This window comes from Monocercomonoides exilis (genome assembly GCF_001643675.1).
Source record: "Monocercomonoides exilis strain PA203 chromosome Unknown scaffold1-2713096, whole genome shotgun sequence".
NCBI lineage: Eukaryota > Preaxostyla > Oxymonadida > Polymastigidae > Monocercomonoides > Monocercomonoides exilis.
The window spans coordinates 1-20605 of record NW_027150546.1 but is presented as its reverse complement, the minus strand read 5'-3'; the positions used below and the strand labels follow the sequence as shown (position 1 = coordinate 20605).

At 44.3% G+C, this 20605-nt stretch overlaps 8 protein-coding genes across 8 annotated transcripts; 3 read left to right on the top strand and 5 right to left on the bottom strand.

Moving 5' to 3' along the window:
* Positions 1 to 140: 140 nt before the first annotated feature.
* Positions 141 to 1079, top strand: MONOS_15744 (uncharacterized protein; the record flags this gene model as incomplete). The annotated part of the gene is made up of 3 exons (XM_067868638.1): positions 141 to 419; positions 459 to 628; positions 860 to 1079. 3 exons carry the CDS (start codon positions 141 to 143, stop codon positions 1077 to 1079), a joined length of 669 nt encoding a protein of 222 aa, XP_067736085.1.
* A 4859-nt stretch (positions 1080 to 5938) lies between these two features.
* On the bottom strand, positions 5939 to 6358 carry MONOS_10624c1 (uncharacterized protein; the record flags this gene model as incomplete). The annotated part of the gene is made up of 1 exon (XM_067863088.1): positions 5939 to 6358. One exon carries the CDS (start codon positions 6356 to 6358, stop codon positions 5939 to 5941), a length of 420 nt encoding a protein of 139 aa, XP_067736084.1.
* Positions 6359 to 7142: 784 nt separating this feature from the next.
* Positions 7143 to 13034, top strand: MONOS_10625 (uncharacterized protein; the record flags this gene model as incomplete). Its single annotated transcript, XM_067863090.1, has 1 exon — positions 7143 to 13034. The coding sequence occupies one exon, from the start codon at positions 7143 to 7145 to the stop codon at positions 13032 to 13034; it is 5892 nt and encodes a 1963-aa protein (XP_067736083.1).
* Positions 13035 to 13068: 34 nt separating this feature from the next.
* Positions 13069 to 13515, top strand: MONOS_16863 (uncharacterized protein; the record flags this gene model as incomplete). The annotated part of the gene is made up of 1 exon (XM_067869732.1): positions 13069 to 13515. One exon carries the CDS (start codon positions 13069 to 13071, stop codon positions 13513 to 13515), a length of 447 nt encoding a protein of 148 aa, XP_067736082.1.
* Positions 13516 to 13655: 140 nt separating this feature from the next.
* Positions 13656 to 13922, bottom strand: MONOS_16862 (uncharacterized protein; the record flags this gene model as incomplete). Its single annotated transcript, XM_067869731.1, has 1 exon — positions 13656 to 13922. The coding sequence occupies one exon, from the start codon at positions 13920 to 13922 to the stop codon at positions 13656 to 13658; it is 267 nt and encodes an 88-aa protein (XP_067736081.1).
* A 3560-nt stretch (positions 13923 to 17482) lies between these two features.
* Positions 17483 to 18271, bottom strand: MONOS_16861 (uncharacterized protein; the record flags this gene model as incomplete). The annotated part of the gene is made up of 1 exon (XM_067869730.1): positions 17483 to 18271. The coding sequence occupies one exon, from the start codon at positions 18269 to 18271 to the stop codon at positions 17483 to 17485; it is 789 nt and encodes a 262-aa protein (XP_067736080.1).
* Positions 18272 to 18305: 34 nt separating this feature from the next.
* Positions 18306 to 18686, bottom strand: MONOS_16860 (uncharacterized protein; the record flags this gene model as incomplete). The annotated part of the gene is made up of 1 exon (XM_067869729.1): positions 18306 to 18686. One exon carries the CDS (start codon positions 18684 to 18686, stop codon positions 18306 to 18308), a length of 381 nt encoding a protein of 126 aa, XP_067736079.1.
* A 35-nt stretch (positions 18687 to 18721) lies between these two features.
* MONOS_16859 (uncharacterized protein) lies at positions 18722 to 20503 on the bottom strand (the record flags this gene model as incomplete). The annotated part of the gene is made up of 1 exon (XM_067869726.1): positions 18722 to 20503. One exon carries the CDS (start codon positions 20501 to 20503, stop codon positions 18722 to 18724), a length of 1782 nt encoding a protein of 593 aa, XP_067736078.1.
* Positions 20504 to 20605: the final 102 nt, after the last annotated feature.

The window sequence follows — 20605 nt, the reverse complement described above, 5'->3', positions numbered from 1 at the left end:
TGTTATGTATCGTTTTTTATTTTCATTTCATTTCAATTCAAAAAATAAAAAATTATTATGATCTTAAAAATATTATAAAAAAAATGAAAATATCAACAGAAATAAAATTAAAAGAAGGGCAGAAAAAACTGCAAAGAGCAATGTCTTCGCGCAAGCATAGAAAATACAACAGTCGGCTGGAGCGAATGGCTCACATCGTTGTTGATGGAGTTGTTCGTATAACTGATGCTATCAATTCTAAGGAATTTAGTCGCACTGGAAAAAAGAACACAGTTGGATCGATGAGAAAAGGAAGGCTGGTTGGAAAAGTTGGCAGACCTGCAGCAGTAGTGGGCGAAAATGAACAAAGAGTTTTAGATATTATTCATATTGAAGCAAAGTCTGGAACATGTTTAACGTTAAAAAAAACAAGAGAATTGGTTTGCTTTATTTTTATGTTTTTATTATTTGCTTTTCAGATAGAAAATGTTATAAACGACAATGACGATGAAGACGCACCATTTCACGAAGTTTCAATGTCTGCCACATATGGCTTTGTCAAGCGTCATCCGGAGCTGAAGACTGGAACTCCGAAGAATTTGGACATTAACAGACTGGATGTTTCGTGCAGAAGTGTTTTGAAACCCTGGTACAAAACACTCGACGAGCTTCATGAGAAATATTGTTTCAATCCAGCTTAATTTATTAATATCGACGAATCTTCAACACTCGTTCCTACAGATTCAAAACAGCTTTTTGTGCATGCAGCAGATACGAAAGCAGGTTTAACGAAAAAACCTCCAAGAATGATCAATTATTCATTCATGTCAGCTGTTGCAGCGGACGGATATGCCTTTCCTTCTATTATTCTATGACCAAGTGCAAAGCTGCCAGATGAGCTGAAAAGCCTATTATCTCCTACGCTTGAGATATGGGCAAATGGAAGCGGCTGGATGGATAACGAGTGCTTTGAAAGGTATGCTCTCACCATTCTTCTTCCTTCCATCATCGAAAGAAGAAAGCGCATGTCACTTGAAAATGGACACATTCTTCTCCTTCTTGATTCGCGTGCATCTCGCGCAGATCCATCGATCTGGTGAGAATTCCAAAAACAACAAGTCGACGTTTTAACCTTCGTTCCACACAGCACACACCTCTGTCAACCACTGGACAGAGGAGTGTTTGCTGTTTTCAAATCTGAACTGACAAACAGATTTGAGGCTCCATCTTCTTCTTCATCTTCCTCCAAACGAGCAGCAATTGTAAACATTTTTCCTCAAGCTATCCACACTGCACTATCACCTTTTGTAATTCAGAAAGCTTTCGTTTGCAGTGGTGTTCTGCACAATACTTCTGGGCCAGTTCTTTTGAAACTGCCCGATTCATTTATTTACCCTTTTCCATTACGAAGAAATAGATTCAACTTTTATGGAAAAGTGATAACCGACGAAATTCTTTTAGAGAAATGGGAAAATCATTTGAAAATGAATATTGAAAGGAAAAATGAAATGGATGAAAAGGAGAAAGATGAAGTGAAGACTGTTGTGGATGAAAAGAAAAAAATAAAAAGAAGATTTCTTCATGTGAAAAACGATGATTCTGATGAAGAAAAGAAAGATAATGCATTAAATCGAGGTGAAGGAAAAAGGAAAGTAATCAGAAGAATTAATTCTGATTTTGTTTTCTTTTAATGAAGTTATTTTTTGAACTTTTCACACTTCATTTTTTTGGGTCAGAATAAAGAAAAAGGGTCAAGATAAAATAATAACCCTATATATTGTTGAATTGAATTGATTGCAATGAAGATCGAAACTTGTGAGAATAGATATTTAGGCATGTTTTTTAAAAGAAAGAATTTTATTGCACATAAGTTTCTTTCCTTTTCTTTTGAAAGAAACACTATCTGAGCTTGAGCGTTGTGGTGATGGCAAACAGATACAAAAAATCCTCGAAATGAATGCATTAATTGGGGAAATGGAATGGAAGGAACTGGATTCAGTTTTGACAAAAGAAACATTTGATAAAATAGACAAATTGATGGGAAATAGGAAATTGCCCACAAAGGCTGCAGTATTGTTGCTGAAGAATATTGGATGTTGTAATGTGATGAAAGATTTGTGGACTTCCAGTTTTAGTAGGTCTTTGCTGTTCCAGAGAATTGAGGAGATGATTTATAACGAAGGAATGAGAAGGAAAAGGAAAAATGAAAAATTGTTGGCTGATCTCTGCGAAAGCTATCTTCTGCTTCATTTTGTGGACAATTGTGTTCCAAAAGAATTGCTTTCAATCTGCATTCACTGCCTGTTGGATGTTGCAGCAAGAGAAGGGAAGGGGAAAGAAGCACAGAAAGAAGCTGAAATGGCTTTGCTTGCTTTGAGCAACATTTTCTGTCATGTGGTTTGTGAAATGTTTTTTGTGAACTATAGCAAGTTTTTTTTTCTTTTTCTTTTCTTTTCTTTTCTTTTCTTTGATATTTTTTGTCAAAAAAGAAAATCAATAATAAGTTGTATTGGATAGAGATTACTCGAATTATCCAGTTCCATCAAGAGCACCACAACCTCACGTTGCTTGCCTACCAATCTACTTGGCTCATTTTCACATTTGGAATTGATAATAGAAAATTGTTTATCAACACCGCAAGAAACTTAGATTTTGTGAATGAAGCAACGAAAGAATTAGAAGAACTTGAAAGGGTTGTGGAGAGGAAGAACGTTGAAGAGAAAACAGGAGGAATGAACGAAATGTGCATTTTCAAACGATGGCTCACTACTACATATCATTATTTCAGCTTGGACCCTCATTATGAAGCGAAGAACGTGCAGTTTATTGCACGTGTTGTGAGGATGTGCAGCTCAATTGCAAAAAATCAAAGAGATGTTCAACAATTGTGCTTTAATGTTTTGATGCAAATGACAGAAAAGGAAGATGTTGATGCAGGTGATCTGGTGAAAAACGGGGTTGTTGATTTCTGCTTGAAGGAGTTTCATCAATCAAATGTTGAAAACTCCCAAATACGAAAATACTTATTGTTTTTGGAAAGAATCACCAAAAGCTTAAAAGAAAAGAAGAGAGAAGAAATGGAAGAAGCAAAAAGACAAGAGTTGAAAAGGAAAGTGTTTGAAAAGATGGAAAAAGAAGGGTTCGAAGATACTATCACAAGCTTTCATGGAATATTTGATTATATAAATAGAAAATATGTCCGTGGATAATCATTGAATTTTTCCAATTATTTAATAGATTTTTTAAGAAAATGAGATGTTTCGATTTTTTCCCCCCGAGACTGTTTTTGTTTCTAATGATTTATTTGATATTACTAAGCTATTGTGTTGAGAAAAAATTTGTCAGAAAATGTTAAAAAAGCAATGAAAAAATTGATTTTCATTAAAACAGATCAACCGAATATTTCTTATTAATCATCTGAATCATTCCATGCATTTTCTCCTTCTTCTGTATATATTCAAACTTGTTCAATTTCATCATGGTCCGGATTATGCTGGATATCGTCAGCATCACCATTATCATCATTTTTTTCTTTGATAATTTCTTTATAAACAACAATGGGAAATTTTTTTTTGAATAAAACGAAATATCATTTTCAATTTTGAAACAAAACTTGGGTCCAAATATCTTTTAACAAGCCACATAAACAAGTTATCTGCAGTAAACGATTTTCCAACACCATGCTTTGGAAAAATCCTCTTTAATGACTCCACAAACCTTCAACAGTATTGGAACATGCACCTGTTTCAGTGTCTTTGAAGTTTATTTTATTACAGACTGTAATATGATCATATCGGCATAAAAGTACAATATAGCATTTTACAAATTTCACTAATAACACTATACTCTGATTATATATGTTGTTTTAAGCATGTGCTGTATGATAAAAGTTTGCGGAAATGTGTTATTGACAAAAATAAAAAATAAATCATTTCTTTTTTTTAATAATTCTAATTACATCAAAGAGATGAATTCCGAAGCAATTTTCACCATCTCCATCTCCTAAATAAACATCTCAATCATAATAAACGTTTTTTTATCTTTTGCACAACAGGATCTCGGTTTAATGATTTTTTAAACAATTATCATTTTTTGATCTTATCCCATTAATAATTTATAAAACAAGATTTTTCTAATTATTTCGATTTCTTGAGAAAACGTTTCCGTGCAAAATCGTCAACAAAAAAAACAGTTATGTAATAAATGAAATCATGCCATATAAATTTTATTCTATTTCAGTGAATACCATATAGTATCATTATGCCGATCGTATCCTATTTCTTTTAAACAATTGCACCTTTTCTATTCATCACTCATAATTGTTGTTTCTCCTAATATTCAATCTTGAATGATCGGAACAAATGTCTCATCCTTCCTTTTTGACACAATGAAAACAAGATTTGTTCCAGCTCCTCCTCCTTCCTTCATCTCAACTTATCCGAAAATCCACAGCTAATCCTTCTTTCTTCCTCTTCCATATTTCAATCTCCTCCAAACGTCCTCGTCTATTTCGAAGAATTTTCAAGATCCTCCTACTTTTGCATCATTTCAATTCATATTTGTATGCAAACAACTTGAACAACGCTTGCCCAATAACATATGAGTGATTATTTTTGAAATCATATTTTTTCTTTCATATTTTTCGGTTCGAATATTTCACTTGAACATCCAAAAAAGAACACTGGAAAATGAAAAGGCATATAAATGACATCATCATCTTTATTTGAGCAAAAACGTTTGTCAATGATACAGTTGTGAAGAATTCAGCATTCTAATACAAAATCTTTTCTCAGTGACAAAAAACCGATAAAAAATCAACAACCCGAAAAAAGTTATGATCTCAAAAAATAATCACCCATATTGATGGATAAGAAATATCTATCGGCAAATAAATCTGTTTCAGTCCAATTTCAATACAACAATATAATAGTATCTGCATGACAATATTAATTGGATGTTTCATTTTCGGAAAAAATGGAATTCTTATATATTGAGGTTTTTCTTCTGAAAGTTTGACATGAAAAATATTTGTATCCTTTTGTTTCCTCCCTTATTCTCCTTTTGTTTCTGCGTTTTGGGCAATCCTTAACATCCAATTCTTGAAAACATTCGAAAAACCAATTCCTCGTTTCTTCTTTATCATGGAAGATCGTATTTGATTGAAATATTATTTGACTATTTTTTCCTCTTCAGATCTTGCAATAAAGTTCTTTTGATCATAGACTTTTAATTCGAAAATTAATAACTTTTTCAAAATTTATTTACTTCTTTAAAAGACTTTCCTATAACGAAAAATTTATGAATTGTTTCAATCTGAAACGTTAATGACTTTTCCTTGTTTTTGGTGCAAAATTGAGAGTTCGGATTGACTTTCATTTTGCAGAAATATTATTCAGATAGAGAAAGACAAAGTGAGAATTATAACAACATCAATGCCAACTTTTTTGATATTTGTTTGATTTTGTGTTTGAAAAGAAAGAGAAAGATAATTACGAAGCTGGATGAGATCAAACATTTTTCATGAAAATTAAATTATTGAGATTCACAATCATCACAATTGCTCAAATCATAAAAATTCGTTATGATTGCAACAATCACGCAATTTTCGTTGTTCATCGAAGTAAAAGAACAGCAATTAACAAAAGTTAAAAAGCACATAAAATTTGCCAAGACATTATCTCGAAGACCCATTCAAAGAAAAACAAAACTCATAATTTGGACTTTCTGACAAATCAAATTCAAAAAAAAAATTATATGTCACCATGCTGAAAGCATCCATGAAGTGCCATTTGACTTTCTTGTTTTTGTGCTTCATTGCATGCGAATCAAATGGCGCTGCCAACTGCTCGGAACATTCACCATGCAAAGCACACTTGCCTTTCAATAACAAGTCCATTGGCACATCCAACAACAAACAGCAATGCCTTTTCAAGGGTTTGTTGAGTGCGCCAAAACAAACTCAGCTGCTCAGCCGCCACTGTGCAACAATGGCCAACACCTCTTTCCTGCTGTCTGACACATCCCTTGCATGCTGTGCACCACACGCCTGCCTTGCCATCACCAGCAGCAATGCCACATTCACATCTTGCACTCTCTCATACACCGCCAAATCAACCCACCATGTTGCCCAGCTGCAATGTGCATCCCTGTGGCTGTTCAACATCTCGCTGGCAGTCTCTAACCCAGCTGCCCCTGTTTCATCCATTGCCAGCGGTGCTGACCATCCTGCCAGCTCAGCGAGCTGCAGAGTCTCAATATCCTCATCCCTCTTCGACTCCTGCTGCGTCTGTGCTGGCTCTCCGTTTGTCGCCACATCTGGCATATCCGATGTTGAGCTGCTGCATTCATGCTTCACAAACATCACCCACACCACAAACATGAATGAGCCCCTCGATATCCCCACCCGCGAAATCAGAACAGTGATGTCTGGATGCTCCGTGAAATGTGTCGAATCCCCATACAACGGAGGCTTGTTCCATGCACTGAACTCCAAATCTTTCACTCACTCATCAGCAAACACTTCCTTTGAGAACTGCCACAGACACCATAATGCCCAGCCAGTGATTGGAGATCATTCAATGTTAAGACAGAACATTTCAACAGGTGATGCAACGTTCGTTGATTGCCACTTTTCTACGTTGGCAAGTGATTATGGTGGAGCAATTCGCTTCACTTCTTCGGGAGTACTGAGTATCTCACATTGCATGTTCAATAACTGCAATTCTTCGTATTGTGGAGGCGCTGTTTCCTTCAGAACAGGAGGAAAAAACACAATTATTACAAATACATCATTTTCGCTTTGCAACTCTGGTCATTCGAGTGGTGTTGCAGATTTATATTATATGAATTCATTTATAATCAAAAATTGTAATATTTCATCATGCACAACACAACACGTTGGTTCAAGTATGACTTCATACAACAATAGCAATGCACAATGCTCTATTGAATCAATCGTCTTTTTGAATTGCACTAAACAATCTCGAATATATCACGGAGGTTGTTTAGGTTTTTATGAAAATTCATGGGCAATTGTTAAAGATTGCTGTTTCAGAAACTGTTCGAGTGACAACCATGGAGGAGGAATCAGCTGGGATGATTCAGGTGGTGTTCGAACTTCATTTATTTATTATTGCTTCTTTGAAAACAATTCTGCTGCAAAAATGGGTCACGATGTGTATATCGACAGCGGTTGGACAAACATCAATGATGAGTGCTTTGTGCTCTGCCGCTCGACAACAGCTGGCTCCACAAACAGGGTTGTGAAGGGGATGCAAGAATGCAGCTCCTGGATTCCAAACACTTTCTTCGATCCTATCCTCGTCAACAGTGCCAGCGGCATCGACCACCAAGCATGCGGATCGGCTGATGCAGGAGACATCCAAGGCAGAAGATGCAGAACCGTGGGATATGCAGTGGGCGTGGCCAACCCGCTGCTCCAAACAAAGGCTGTTGCAGTCGAGGAGTGTGTGTGCCACGAAACAAGGATCAATGTGTGCACACTCACCATATCCTTCAGCGGCGCTGGCGCTGACAAAACAGTGCTGAGTGCTGATGCCACAGACAGCACAGCCCTCGTGCAAATCACAACTGGCAGTGCCACTTTCAGCTCCCTCGCATTCCGCAGGAATGCAAGCGCCTCGCTGCACTCCCACCTGTTCCACCTGACAGACATGCAGGGATGCCTCGAAGTCGACCACTGCACAATCACTGCAGCAGAAACACTGCCCGATGCACCATTCGCTGCATCCGTCATAACTGTGGCTGCAGGGCATGTGCTGTTCGATTCGGTGGAAATTGGCCCTATGTGCCTTTCATCTGTGGCTGCCCTGACTGTGAATGCCGAGGCTGCACTGAGCGTCACACTCACTTCCACAAACCTGACAGCCATCACCCGGCAAAGTGGAAGCGGAAGCGGCCTCGAATGCTCCCTCATCGCTGGATCGCAAGTGTGCATCACTGGTGGATCCTTCTCCAGCTGCACCGCCTGCCAGGATGGCTCGTGCGGCGGAGGGGTGTGTGTGCACCTGACAGACAAGGATGCTGAGATGGTTGTGAACGGCTCGGCTGCTTTCGCTGATTGCTGTGTGCCCGATACAGAGGGAACGGGAGGAACGGGAGGAAAGGGCGGAAAGGGCGGAGGGATGATGGTGCATATCGACAACGCCAAAGCACTCCTCCAGATAAGCAGCGGCGTGTGCTTCTCCAATTCCACACCAAACAGAGCAGCGGTTGGAAGAGACCTCTTTCTCAGATGCACAAGCAGAGTGTTGCTGATTGATATCGTGAACACAACCACACTTCAGTTTATCGACCACACCCAGTGCTTTGCCGATCCATCCAGACTCAGCGGCTCTGAGGATGGTGCAGACCAGCCTGTCATCCCGCTCGAGATATATCTCTGCCACCACGACAACAACATCTATGTCGACGGACTCGCCGGGACAGATCATTTGCACTGCGGCCCATCTGTGTTTGCCTGCGAGACCGTCCACTTCGCAGCATCCAACAGAATCACCTCTGCATCCACCACCATTCTTCTTGCTGCAAACTCCACACTCGCTTCCGAGATCACAATCGAAACATTCCCCTTCCTGCTCTCCTCTGCAACAGCACATCTCCAGGCTGTGCACGTGCATGATGCAGGCCAGTGCTCAAACAAAGCCATTGTCACTGCTTCCGCTGAGATGAGCGCATCCAGCATCTGCTTTTTGCTCCCCACTGCCATGAGCACCGGCCGACACGGCTTCATCCACTCGCTTGCAGCCTTCACGCTCGACCATTGCTGCATAGACTTTCACAGTGCTCCATCCCACCCAGTCATCTTCTACATCATGCGCCTTGCATCGGGAAGCGCAACCATCACCAACACACAAATCAGCACACACGCCGAGTTCAGCACCTTCACCCCGATCCTGATATCGGGTGCACACAGCATCACCATCAACAGCACCATAATAGCACGGCCGAGACGGGCAAATGGAGACGGCGGGTGCCTGATCGCGGAAAAGCACACCCAGCAAGGCACAACAATGCACCTGTCCAATTGCACCATATCATCCTGCTGCATCCGCGCACACACCCTCAAAGGCGGCGGTCTGTATGCATCTGTGGAGAACGGCAGGAAGCTCACCATGACTGGAGTCACATTCACACAGTGTTCAGCACCGAGCTCCGCACCCGAGGCGGATACCGATGCCGATGATGAGACTGATGCCGAGATCGAGATCGATGCAGAAAACGAGGACACCGAAGAAAGAGGGCTTGGGGGTGGAATGTTCATCGAGGGAGGCGAAGGCTCGATGGATTTTGTGCTCCAAAACATGACCTTCGACGAGTGCCGCGCCTGGAGAGGGAAAAGCCTGTTTGTTGCCGGACAGATGCTGGACAGCGTGGCCGACACGCTCCACCTGAAATGGGACATGGACGGGCCAGCCTTCCAGTCGCTGCACCAGCTCAACGGCTGGGAAAGAGCAACATGCGGCGAGCACTATGCTGTGCCGCTCGTTGTGTACCTCTGGACCAACTTCTCTGCCCATGCCTATGTCGACGGCGCTGACGGATGGGACTTCAGCGCTTGCGGCTTTGACGTCGCACCTTGCAGATCCATCAGCAAGGCTCTCCAGCTCCGGTTTGTCCCCGACCTTCCATCCTCTGCCTCCACAATCACAGTCACACACAGCACCACCTTCTCCATCCTCCTCCACCTCCAGCCTTCTGCTACACACCACAATCCACAACTCCTAATAAATGGCAACCTCCATGGCACACCAGTCGCAGTGCACGAGCCAGCCCTTCAAGGCAGCAACAAAGCCTTCCTCGCCTCCTCCATCCTCCTCCGCCTCGCCAACCTCTCCTTCTCTCTTCCACCCTCGCTTCACAGCATCCTCTCTTTTCTCCAAACCGCCACATCTTCTGCCCGCCTCTCCCTCTCTGCCTGCTCCTTTGCATCCACAGCCCCTTCCTCTCCAACCAGCTATGCTGTTGTGTCTGTGCTTGCCGGATCAGCCGACATCGCCAACTGCTGCGTCTCTGCAATCACTCTCGCCCATCCCTTTTTCCTTGTCGCTGCAACCGCATCCCAAGCAGCTGTGCAGAACTTGTCCGCCTGCATGGTGGATGCCTCGCCAGCAGGGATAATCGAGGTCGCTGCACCCGCTGAAGACGCATCCAAGCAGACATACAGCCCCACAAACAGCCAGTTGACCTTCACAATCGCAGACTCCAACTTCACAAACATCACTGCCCGCGCCAATCACTCAACTGTCTTTGCCCTCCCTTCGTATCAGAGCATCGACTGTGTGCTCGACTCCTGCTTCTGCACAAACTGCGTGGGAGAAACCATCGACGAAGGAGGCGCGGTGCGTGTGTGCCTCAGCTCCACCGAATCCTCTCTGAAAGTGGCTTCGTGTGTGCTCACTCAGTGTGTGTGCTCGCGCACAAAGGGCAAAGGCGGTGCTCTCATGATCGACTGCACCCAGCCCCAATCCCTGCCCCAATCCCTGCACCAATCCCATTCTCAATCTTATTCTCAATCTTCACCTCCAGCTCCTGATGACCTCCTCCACCCCATCCCGCTCCGCATCCTCAACGACCGCTTCATCTTGAACGACGCCTTTGCAGGCAAAGACATCTTCATCCGGTCCGACCACGTCGCCACACAGATCAACGAAACCCAATTCACACTCGACTTCACCCAGCCCTCTCTCCAGACAAACAACTCCATCTGCGGCTCCACATTCACCGACAGCACCCTTCTCGATCTCATCCCGCTCATCACCTTCTTCAAGGCCGGCCAGATCCACGCCTGCCTCCTCGGAACTGACTCGCGCCAGTGCGGCTCCACCTCAAACATGTGCAGAACCATCGACAACAGCATCCGCCACATCGACAGCGGCACTTGGAACATGGTCGTTGTCCACACCGATTCCGCCTTCGCCCGCCAGACAACACTCGCCGACCTCACCCTCCGCTCAGCAACAAAGCTGATCTGCCTGGTCCATCTCCAGACTCCAATCCCAATCGAGCAAACCCACCACGCTGTCGTCGCTTTTGCAAACGATTGCTCGCTCGACAGCTGCCACTTCTCCATCGGCTCCGGCTTTGCATCCGAGCTCGACTCTGTCTTTCGCCAGCTCAACGGCAGCTTGCTCGTCGTTTCATGCACATTCACATCTGCCGGAACTGAAGCTCTCCTCAACTCCACACTCATCTCTGTGGCAAGCGGGGTGTTCGAGATGAGGAAAGCCGCCCTCCATTCAATCGCCACAACTCGCAATCTCCTCCTCTTCTGCAGCTCAGCTGTTGCAGTGTGCACAGAAACAAACATCAGCAGCACTGCCACCAGCAACGCCGCGCTTGCCATCGAGCCAAGCACCACCATCGAAATCAGAGATCTCGCCATACACAACTCCACAGCAGATAATGCATTCATCGCGTGCGGCTGCCCCCAAACCCCAGGCGCCCAGCCTTCTCCAGATGAACCTGCCTCTCTGCTGAAGCTGGTCGGGGTGGCTGTTGCCCATGCAACAACCAAGAGATGCGGCATTGACTGCACCTCGTGCACAGGAACCATCCTCCAGCACAACTGCTCTTTCACCAACTTCACTTCCACTTCCTCTTCCACTTCCTCTTCCACTTCCACACCCACATTTGCATCTGAATCTGAATCTGCATCTGCATCTGCAACAGGAACGATGGAGCACTTTGCTAATTGTGCAAACATCCAGATCGAAGCATGCATCTTCCAAGGCACAGGTACCGCTGCCTCATGCACATCCAGCACATCCAACACAGCCAACACAGCCAGAGAAGTTGCAGACAACGTGTGCACATGGAACGGGTCTCTTGTCCATTTCGCCGACTCATCAGTCGCAATCACAGATGCTGCATTCACCGCTGCGCCTCAGGGCGCCCTCTCTCTTTCTGCCGCGTCTGCGCACATACGCAAGATCCTCTTCGCAAACAACACCCCATCCATCCCCAACTACCAGTCTGCCCGCCGCAACATCATCTGCTCAAATGCCTCCACCCTCCATCTCACAAGCATCGCCAGCGGAGACGGCCTCCTTCCAAACACTTCCCTCTGGATCCACACAACCGCATGCTCGCTCCACGGCATCCCTGCTCAAAGAGCATCCTCGTTCTTCATCCCCACACTCACCAGCGCTGCCATCACCCATCACAACAACACCCACATCCAGATCCGCTGCAACGGCTCCCTCCTTCTCCCTTGCAACCTCTCATACGCCCTCTTCTTCCTCCTCGGCGATCAACACGCTGTGGAGAAAGGCCTCTTCTCTCATGACGATTATGTGAGCGAGAACGAGATCGCCAGCACCATCCCAGCAAATGCAATAGCTGATGCATCTGACAAGGCAGATGTGTTGGTTGCGCTGCAGTTCGGCAACCCCTCCAGTCCGTCTTTCACCGATGCCATTGTTGTGAAGAACAAAAGTGAAAGTCAGGCAAATGGAGATGAAAAACTTGTTGAAGAGGGAAAAGAAGAAAAATCTTATTGGTTGTTGATTGTGATTGTGCTTGTTGCGATATTATTTATCGTGTTAATTGGCTTTATTATTTTTGTTGTTCGATGGAGAAAGCAAAAGAGAAGAACTGAAGAACTGGAAGAGATTGTGAATGACAACATCAAAAAGGATCCGAAGGCATTCGAGATGGTGACGATGGAGATGTCTCCCGAGGAGCAGTGGAGGAGGGCAGAGAGGGAGGCTGAGAAGAAGAATGAAGAGAGGTTCAAGAAGAGGGTGTATGAGAAAAGCTTGGGACACTCAGAGTCATCAGAACATCTTCTCTCCGAGAGTGGATCAACTGAGTACATCCTGGGAAAGGACTCAGACAAGATTCCTGAATGGGTATTGGAGAAAGATGAGGAAGAGAAAATTCGAAAGCAGACTCCTTCACCATCCATTTCATCCACTTCAACCACAGGCACTTCAGACACAGAATCCACATTTGTTCGAGGGGAGGATCTGTGTCCAACCACCCTCATCGATGTCGAATCTCGTGGATGCAATGGCTTGTTCGTCACCGCATGAGAAGCTGATTGTGGATCTGAGGGATTCGCTGTTCATGCTGCTGCACGGAAAGAATGAGAAGAAAGAGATGGCGATTGGCACTCTGCGGGAGAGGGAGCAGACAGCTGCCCAAATCCTGTTCTGGGTGGCTGGTGGGGCGCTCTTCTCCTTCGAAGACGGGGAGGACGATCTTCCCTCTCTGCCAAACCTCAGCCCCCACATTGTGCTGTTTTCAGAACACATGGTCATCTGCATCGCCATGCACTCTGAATGTTCTTCTTCCGATTCAGATTCATCTTCGATTTCATCATCCACGATTGTCACATCTTCGTCTGATGGCTCAAGAAGGAGCAAGAGATACACACGCTCTCCCCCACCTTCGTCAGCGTTTGAGGATGATGAAGACAACAGAAACGAGTGTTTGCGATGGAAGGCACCAGAACTACAAATCAACAAGAAGATGGGGGCAAAAAGGCTTCTGTTTCGTTTTCCATTGGGATGATGCTGTGGGAGTGTGTGACGCTCCAGATCCCGTTTGGTGAGTACGAGGCCGAGACTGCCGGCCAGAAGATAGCAAATGGCGAAAAGCCAGATCTGGGCGCGGCAGGCTGCTCCGCCTTCGCCCAAACCATCAACGCCTGCCTATCCCAAAATCCAGATGCCCGCCCCAGCCCTGCCCAGCTCCAGCGCCAGTTCATCCAGCACTTTCCCGGTGGCGCTCCCAGCCTCACAGCTTCCGATGCCCTCTATTGTTACCACCCCTTGCACCTCAACTGCTCCTCCGATCAATCTGCCTCCTATTCCGCAACAACCTTCACCGAAGATCCCGCTGCCCCCTCCTGATCCTTCTCCGAGCAGCTGAACATGCCCTGTCTTTTTCCATCCAGCTCTCCCCCAGCCCTTCCACATCCCAATGACTGGCTTGGAAGCTGGCAAGCGAAAAAGTCACATCTGCAGCTCAAATAAAGCGGAAATGACGCAGGCAAGATAGATGCTCACAAATGACGATAGCGCAGACTGCATCTCATTCTGTGCCTCTTGTCAAACGCAACAGTTGTTTTATTAATTTATTAATTGTTTGTCTTTTTTTTGGGAATACTTCCATATGTTTTCTGTTATCTGTTTTCCGTTTTCATTTTGCCAGCTCCGATTTTGTTGTTATTATGAGGACCAGGCTCGCCAAGCTGCGGCCGTGTAGCTTTTTGCATCCTTCCATTTTGTGTTTGTTTGTTTGTTTGTTTTGTACTCGCTTTGTATTCGGCGTTTTTCTTCATTCACAGATGTTGTGGTTTTCAAGCCATTTTCATCCCCATTTCATTGTCCTGTTCCCATCCATGTGCGCTCTTCACATCACTTCCGTTGGCGCTCTCTCTCTCTCTCTCTCTCTAAAATAAACAAATCAGGGCATTTGCACTTCCATGTGGTAAAAACACACAAACAGGTGCCAAAAAGAAAAAAGCAAAAATTGTGTTTCTGCCACAATTCTCTGTCTTTCTGAGAAAAAGAAAAGCAAACGAATAAAATGCGAATTTTTCTATCAATAAAAACGATTGAGTGCACACCATTCTCTTCAGCCGAGAAAATGTCAAAGCGCTCGCTCAGCAAGAACACTCACTTTGTGTGCTTGCCCAGGAAGCAACACGAAAACGGAAACAGCACCAAACTCAATTTAGAAAGAGCCATGTTAGCCTTGCAACATAAAGAATAACAATATCACAAACAGATGCATCGGATGATTCACAAATGAAAAGAAAAGAAAAAGAAAAAGCTTTAAAAAAATGAATGAATAAATAAATAAATAAATAAATAAAGAGGACAAAATCCAAATCACACATCTAACCAACACTCAAAAAGCACAAATACTTTCACTGACATTTCAAAAACAAAAGCACTTGATCAATCAACAACAATAAAAGTAAAGCAAGCAATTGCTACAACAGAACAATCCAGAAAAAACAAATAATTCGTTGTTGTTGATGTATTTATTGATTCTTTAACCTTTTCTTTTCGCTCCTTGTTTGCAAAATGAATTAATGATATGCAAATTGAATCTTAAAAAGTGAATCAATATTGTTTTTGGTTCCATCTAATTCTACTCAGTTATCTTTTCGTAGTATCTTTATTTCCAGTCGCTCCTTCCATTTCCTTTCCCGCTTCACCTTTTTGCTTCTGAAATTTCTTCTTTGTTTTTCTTCAATCAACTTCTTTTTCCTCTCTCCTTTAAGCACTCACACATTTAATGAGGGTGTGTGAAAATCACTGGGAAAATTTTCAATTTCTTTTTGTCTTGCCTTTTCAGTCATTCTTTCATCCATCTTTGTTTTTCATCATTTTCACCTTGTTCTTCAATTTTTGAATAACTCCATTGGATGCTATTCAGATTACTAATTGTTTCATTTATTGGAGCGTTATCCAATGATTTGTCCTGCTTGTTTCAAGCCATTGCTCAATTTCAATAATGTGCTTCACCTCCTTTTCTGGTTTTTCAAAAGCATGCTTTCTTCGCCTTTCCCTGTTTCTTTTTGCTTTTGCCAATTGGTTCTTATTTATTGTTGTGCATCTCCAAATGACTCTTCGAATATTGCTGTTTTTTCATTTGTTGAAAAATCAGCTTTTAGTATGGGAGCATTTATGAAAAAAACAAAAAAGGAATTTTGAGATTGAATCAGAAATTCTTTCGACTAACTCACGTTGAGTCAATAAATAATGTTCATATTTTGTTGTTCAAGTTAAATGACAAAAAAGTAGTTATTCATTGAAGAAATGAAATGAGCTTTGTTGAAAGATATTCGTTCAAATCGATAAAATTACAAATCAAAACCCACGAGGAATTGAGCAATTACATCGCTTTTGCTGATAAAATCCAAATGGGGAAAATGGAAAACTGTCAACTCATTTTATCTGTTGAATTTGTTGCAAAAAAGCGAAACATATGAAATCGATCTTTCACGAGGAAAAAGCCATTGGAAAGATAAATAATTGGTGCAAAAAAACTATAATTTTGCATTAAATGCTTTGTGATGGAATGTTTTCACATGAACGCAGTGGATGCTCCTTCTGCTACAGATTTTTGTGAAATAAACCCACCAAATAATATTGATTTTGCAGATTGAAATTCATCCGAGAAAGATGTAACCGAATGAAGCACTACATTTGAAGAGGCTTCGTTGATTGTCCATTTTGCCTGAAACTGTTTGTTTTCATTTTAAACTTTTTTTAACACTTTTTTGTGAGAATGATATTTCCACTTTCTGGTTTCATGAAGCATATAAACAAGCAATATTTCAACATTTTGAAGAGAATTTTCAGAAGAACAAAAATTATTTTTTATTGATTTATCAAATATGTGTGTATTGATTTTTCTGGTTTGCTCTGTTATGACAGTTGCTTTTTTGTTTTTTGTTGTTGCTAATTATCCATCAAACCGGTTTTTGAAATGTCTGTGGGGTTATCTGTGCTTTTTGAGTGTTGGTTAGATGTGTGATTTGGATTTTGTCCTCTTTATTTATTTATTTATTTATTTATTCATTCATTTTTTTAAAGCTTTTTTCTTTTTTCTTTTCTTTTCATTTGTGAATCATCCGATGCATCTGTTTGTGATATTGTTATTCTTTATGTTGCAAGGCTAACATGGCTCTTTCTAAATTGAGTTTGGTGCTGTTTCCGTTTTCGTGTTGCTTCCTGGGCAAGCACACAAAGTGAGTGTTCTTGCTGAGCGAGCGCTTTGACATTTTCTCGGCTGAAGAGAATGGTGTGCACTCAATCGTTTTTATTGATAGAAAAATTCGCATTTTATTCGTTTGCTTTTCTTTTTCTCAGAAAGACAGAGAATTGTGGCAGAAACACAATTTTTGCTTTTTTTCTTTTTGGCACCTGTTTGTGTGTTTTTACCACATGGAAGTGCAAATGCCCTGATTTGTTTATTTTAGAGAGAGAGAGAGAGAGAGCGCCAACGGAAGTGATGTGAAGAGCGCACATGGATGGGAACAGGACAATGAAATGGGGATGAAAATGGCTTGAAAACCACAACATCTGTGAATGAAGAAAAACGCCGAATACAAAGCGAGTACAAAACAAACAAACAAACAAACACAAAATGGAAGGATGCAAAAAGCTACACGGCCGCAGCTTGGCGAGCCTGGTCCTCATAATAACAACAAAATCGGAGCTGGCAAAATGAAAACGGAAAACAGATAACAGAAAACATATGGAAGTATTCCCAAAAAAAAGACAAACAATTAATAAATTAATAAAACAACTGTTGCGTTTGACAAGAGGCACAGAATGAGATGCAGTCTGCGCTATCGTCATTTGTGAGCATCTATCTTGCCTGCGTCATTTCCGCTTTATTTGAGCTGCAGATGTGACTTTTTCGCTTGCCAGCTTCCAAGCCAGTCATTGGGATGTGGAAGGGCTGGGGGAGAGCTGGATGGAAAAAGACAGGGCATGTTCAGCTGCTCGGAGAAGGATCAGGAGGGGGCAGCGGGATCTTCGGTGAAGGTTGTTGCGGAATAGGAGGCAGATTGATCGGAGGAGCAGTTGAGGTGCAAGGGGTGGTAACAATAGAGGGCATCGGAAGCTGTGAGGCTGGGAGCGCCACCGGGAAAGTGCTGGATGAACTGGCGCTGGAGCTGGGCAGGGCTGGGGCGGGCATCTGGATTTTGGGATAGGCAGGCGTTGATGGTTTGGGCGAAGGCGGAGCAGCCTGCCGCGCCCAGATCTGGCTTTTCGCCATTTGCTATCTTCTGGCCGGCAGTCTCGGCCTCGTACTCACCAAACGGGATCTGGAGCGTCACACACTCCCACAGCATCATCCCAATGGAAAACGAAACAGAAGCCTTTTTTGCCCCCATCTTCTTGTTGATTTGTAGTTCTGGTGCCTTCCATCGCAAACACTCGTTTCTGTTGTCTTCATCATCCTCAAACGCTGACGAAGGTGGGGGAGAGCGTGTGTATCTCTTGCTCCTTCTTGAGCCATCAGACGAAGATGTGACAATCGTGGATGATGAAATCGAAGATGAATCTGAATCGGAAGAAGAACATTCAGAGTGCATGGCGATGCAGATGACCATGTGTTCTGAAAACAGCACAATGTGGGGGCTGAGGTTTGGCAGAGAGGGAAGATCGTCCTCCCCGTCTTCGAAGGAGAAGAGCGCCCCACCAGCCACCCAGAACAGGATTTGGGCAGCTGTCTGCTCCCTCTCCCGCAGAGTGCCAATCGCCATCTCTTTCTTCTCATTCTTTCCGTGCAGCAGCATGAACAGCGAATCCCTCAGATCCACAATCAGCTTCTCATGCGGTGACGAACAAGCCATTGCATCCACGAGATTCGACATCGATGAGGGTGGTTGGACACAGATCCTCCCCTCGAACAAATGTGGATTCTGTGTCTGAAGTGCCTGTGGTTGAAGTGGATGAAATGGATGGTGAAGGAGTCTGCTTTCGAATTTTCTCTTCCTCATCTTTCTCCAATACCCATTCAGGAATCTTGTCTGAGTCCTTTCCCAGGATGTACTCAGTTGATCCACTCTCGGAGAGAAGATGTTCTGATGACTCTGAGTGTCCCAAGCTTTTCTCATACACCCTCTTCTTGAACCTCTCTTCATTCTTCTTCTCAGCCTCCCTCTCTGCCCTCCTCCACTGCTCCTCGGGAGACATCTCCATCGTCACCATCTCGAATGCCTTCGGATCCTTTTTGATGTTGTCATTCACAATCTCTTCCAGTTCTTCAGTTCTTCTCTTTGCTTTCTCCATCGAACAACAAAAATAATAAAGCCAATTAACACGATAAATAATATCGCAACAAGCACAATCACAATCAACAACCAATAAGATTTTTCTTCTTTTCCCTCTTCAACAAGTTTTTCATCTCCATTTGCCTGACTTTCACTTTTGTTCTTCACAACAATGGCATCGGTGAAAGACGGACTGGAGGGGTTGCCGAACTGCAGCGCAACCAACACATCTGCCTTGTCAGATGCATCAGCTATTGCATTTGCTGGGATGGTGCTGGCGATCTCGTTCTCGCTCACATAATCGTCATGAGAGAAGAGGCCTTTCTCCACAGCGTGTTGATCGCCGAGGAGGAAGAAGAGGGCGTATGAGAGGTTGCAAGGGAGAAGGAGGGAGCCGTTGCAGCGGATCTGGATGTGGGTGTTGTTGTGATGGGTGATGGCAGCGCTGGTGAGTGTGGGGATGAAGAACGAGGATGCTCTTTGAGCAGGGATGCCGTGGAGCGAGCATGCGGTTGTGTGGATCCAGAGGGAAGTGTTTGGAAGGAGGCCGTCTCCGCTGGCGATGCTTGTGAGATGGAGGGTGGAGGCATTTGAGCAGATGATGTTGCGGCGGGCAGACTGGTAGTTGGGGATGGATGGGGTGTTGTTTGCGAAGAGGATCTTGCGTATGTAGCAGACGCGGCAGAAGAGAGGGCGCCCCTGAGGCGCAGCGGTGAATGCAGCATCTGTGATTGCGACTGATGAGTCGGCGAAATGGACAAGAGACCCGTTCCATGTGCACACGTTGTCTGCAACTTCTCTGGCTGTGTTGGCTGTGTTGGATGTGCTGGATGTGCATGAGGCAGCGGTACCTGTGCCTTGGAAGATGCATGCTTCGATCTGGATGTTTGCACAATTAGCAAAGTGCTCCATCGTTCCTGTTGCAGATGCAGATGCAGATTCAGATTCAGATGCAAATGTGGGTGTGGAAGTGGAAGAGGAAGTGGAAGAGGAAGTGGAAGTGAAGTTGGTGAAAGAGCAGTTGTGCTGGAGGATGGTTCCTGTGCACGAGGTGCAGTCAATGCCGCATCTCTTGGTTGTTGCATGGGCAACAGCCACCCCGACCAGCTTCAGCAGAGAGGCAGGTTCATCTGGAGAAGGCTGGGCGCCTGGGGTTTGGGGGCAGCCGCACGCGATGAATGCATTATCTGCTGTGGAGTTGTGTATGGCGAGATCTCTGATTTCGATGGTGGTGCTTGGCTCGATGGCAAGCGCGGCGTTGCTGGTGGCAGTGCTGCTGATGTTTGTTTCTGTGCACACTGCAACAGCTGAGCTGCAGAAGAGGAGGAGATTGCGAGTTGTGGCGATTGAATGGAGGGCGGCTTTCCTCATCTCGAACACCCCGCTTGCCACAGAGATGAGTGTGGAGTTGAGGAGAGCTTCAGTTCCGGCAGATGTGAATGTGCATGAAACGACGAGCAAGCTGCCGTTGAGCTGGCGAAAGACAGAGTCGAGCTCGGATGCAAAGCCGGAGCCGATGGAGAAGTGGCAGCTGTCGAGCGAGCAATCGTTTGCAAAAGCGACGACAGCGTGGTGGGTTTGCTCGATTGGGATTGGAGTCTGGAGATGGACCAGGCAGATCAGCTTTGTTGCTGAGCGGAGGGTGAGGTCGGCGAGTGTTGTCTGGCGGGCGAAGGCGGAATCGGTGTGGACAACGACCATGTTCCAAGTGCCGCTGTCGATGTGGCGGATGCTGTTGTCGATGGTTCTGCACATGTTTGAGGTGGAGCCGCACTGGCGCGAGTCAGTTCCGAGGAGGCAGGCGTGGATCTGGCCGGCCTTGAAGAAGGTGATGAGCGGGATGAGATCGAGAAGGGT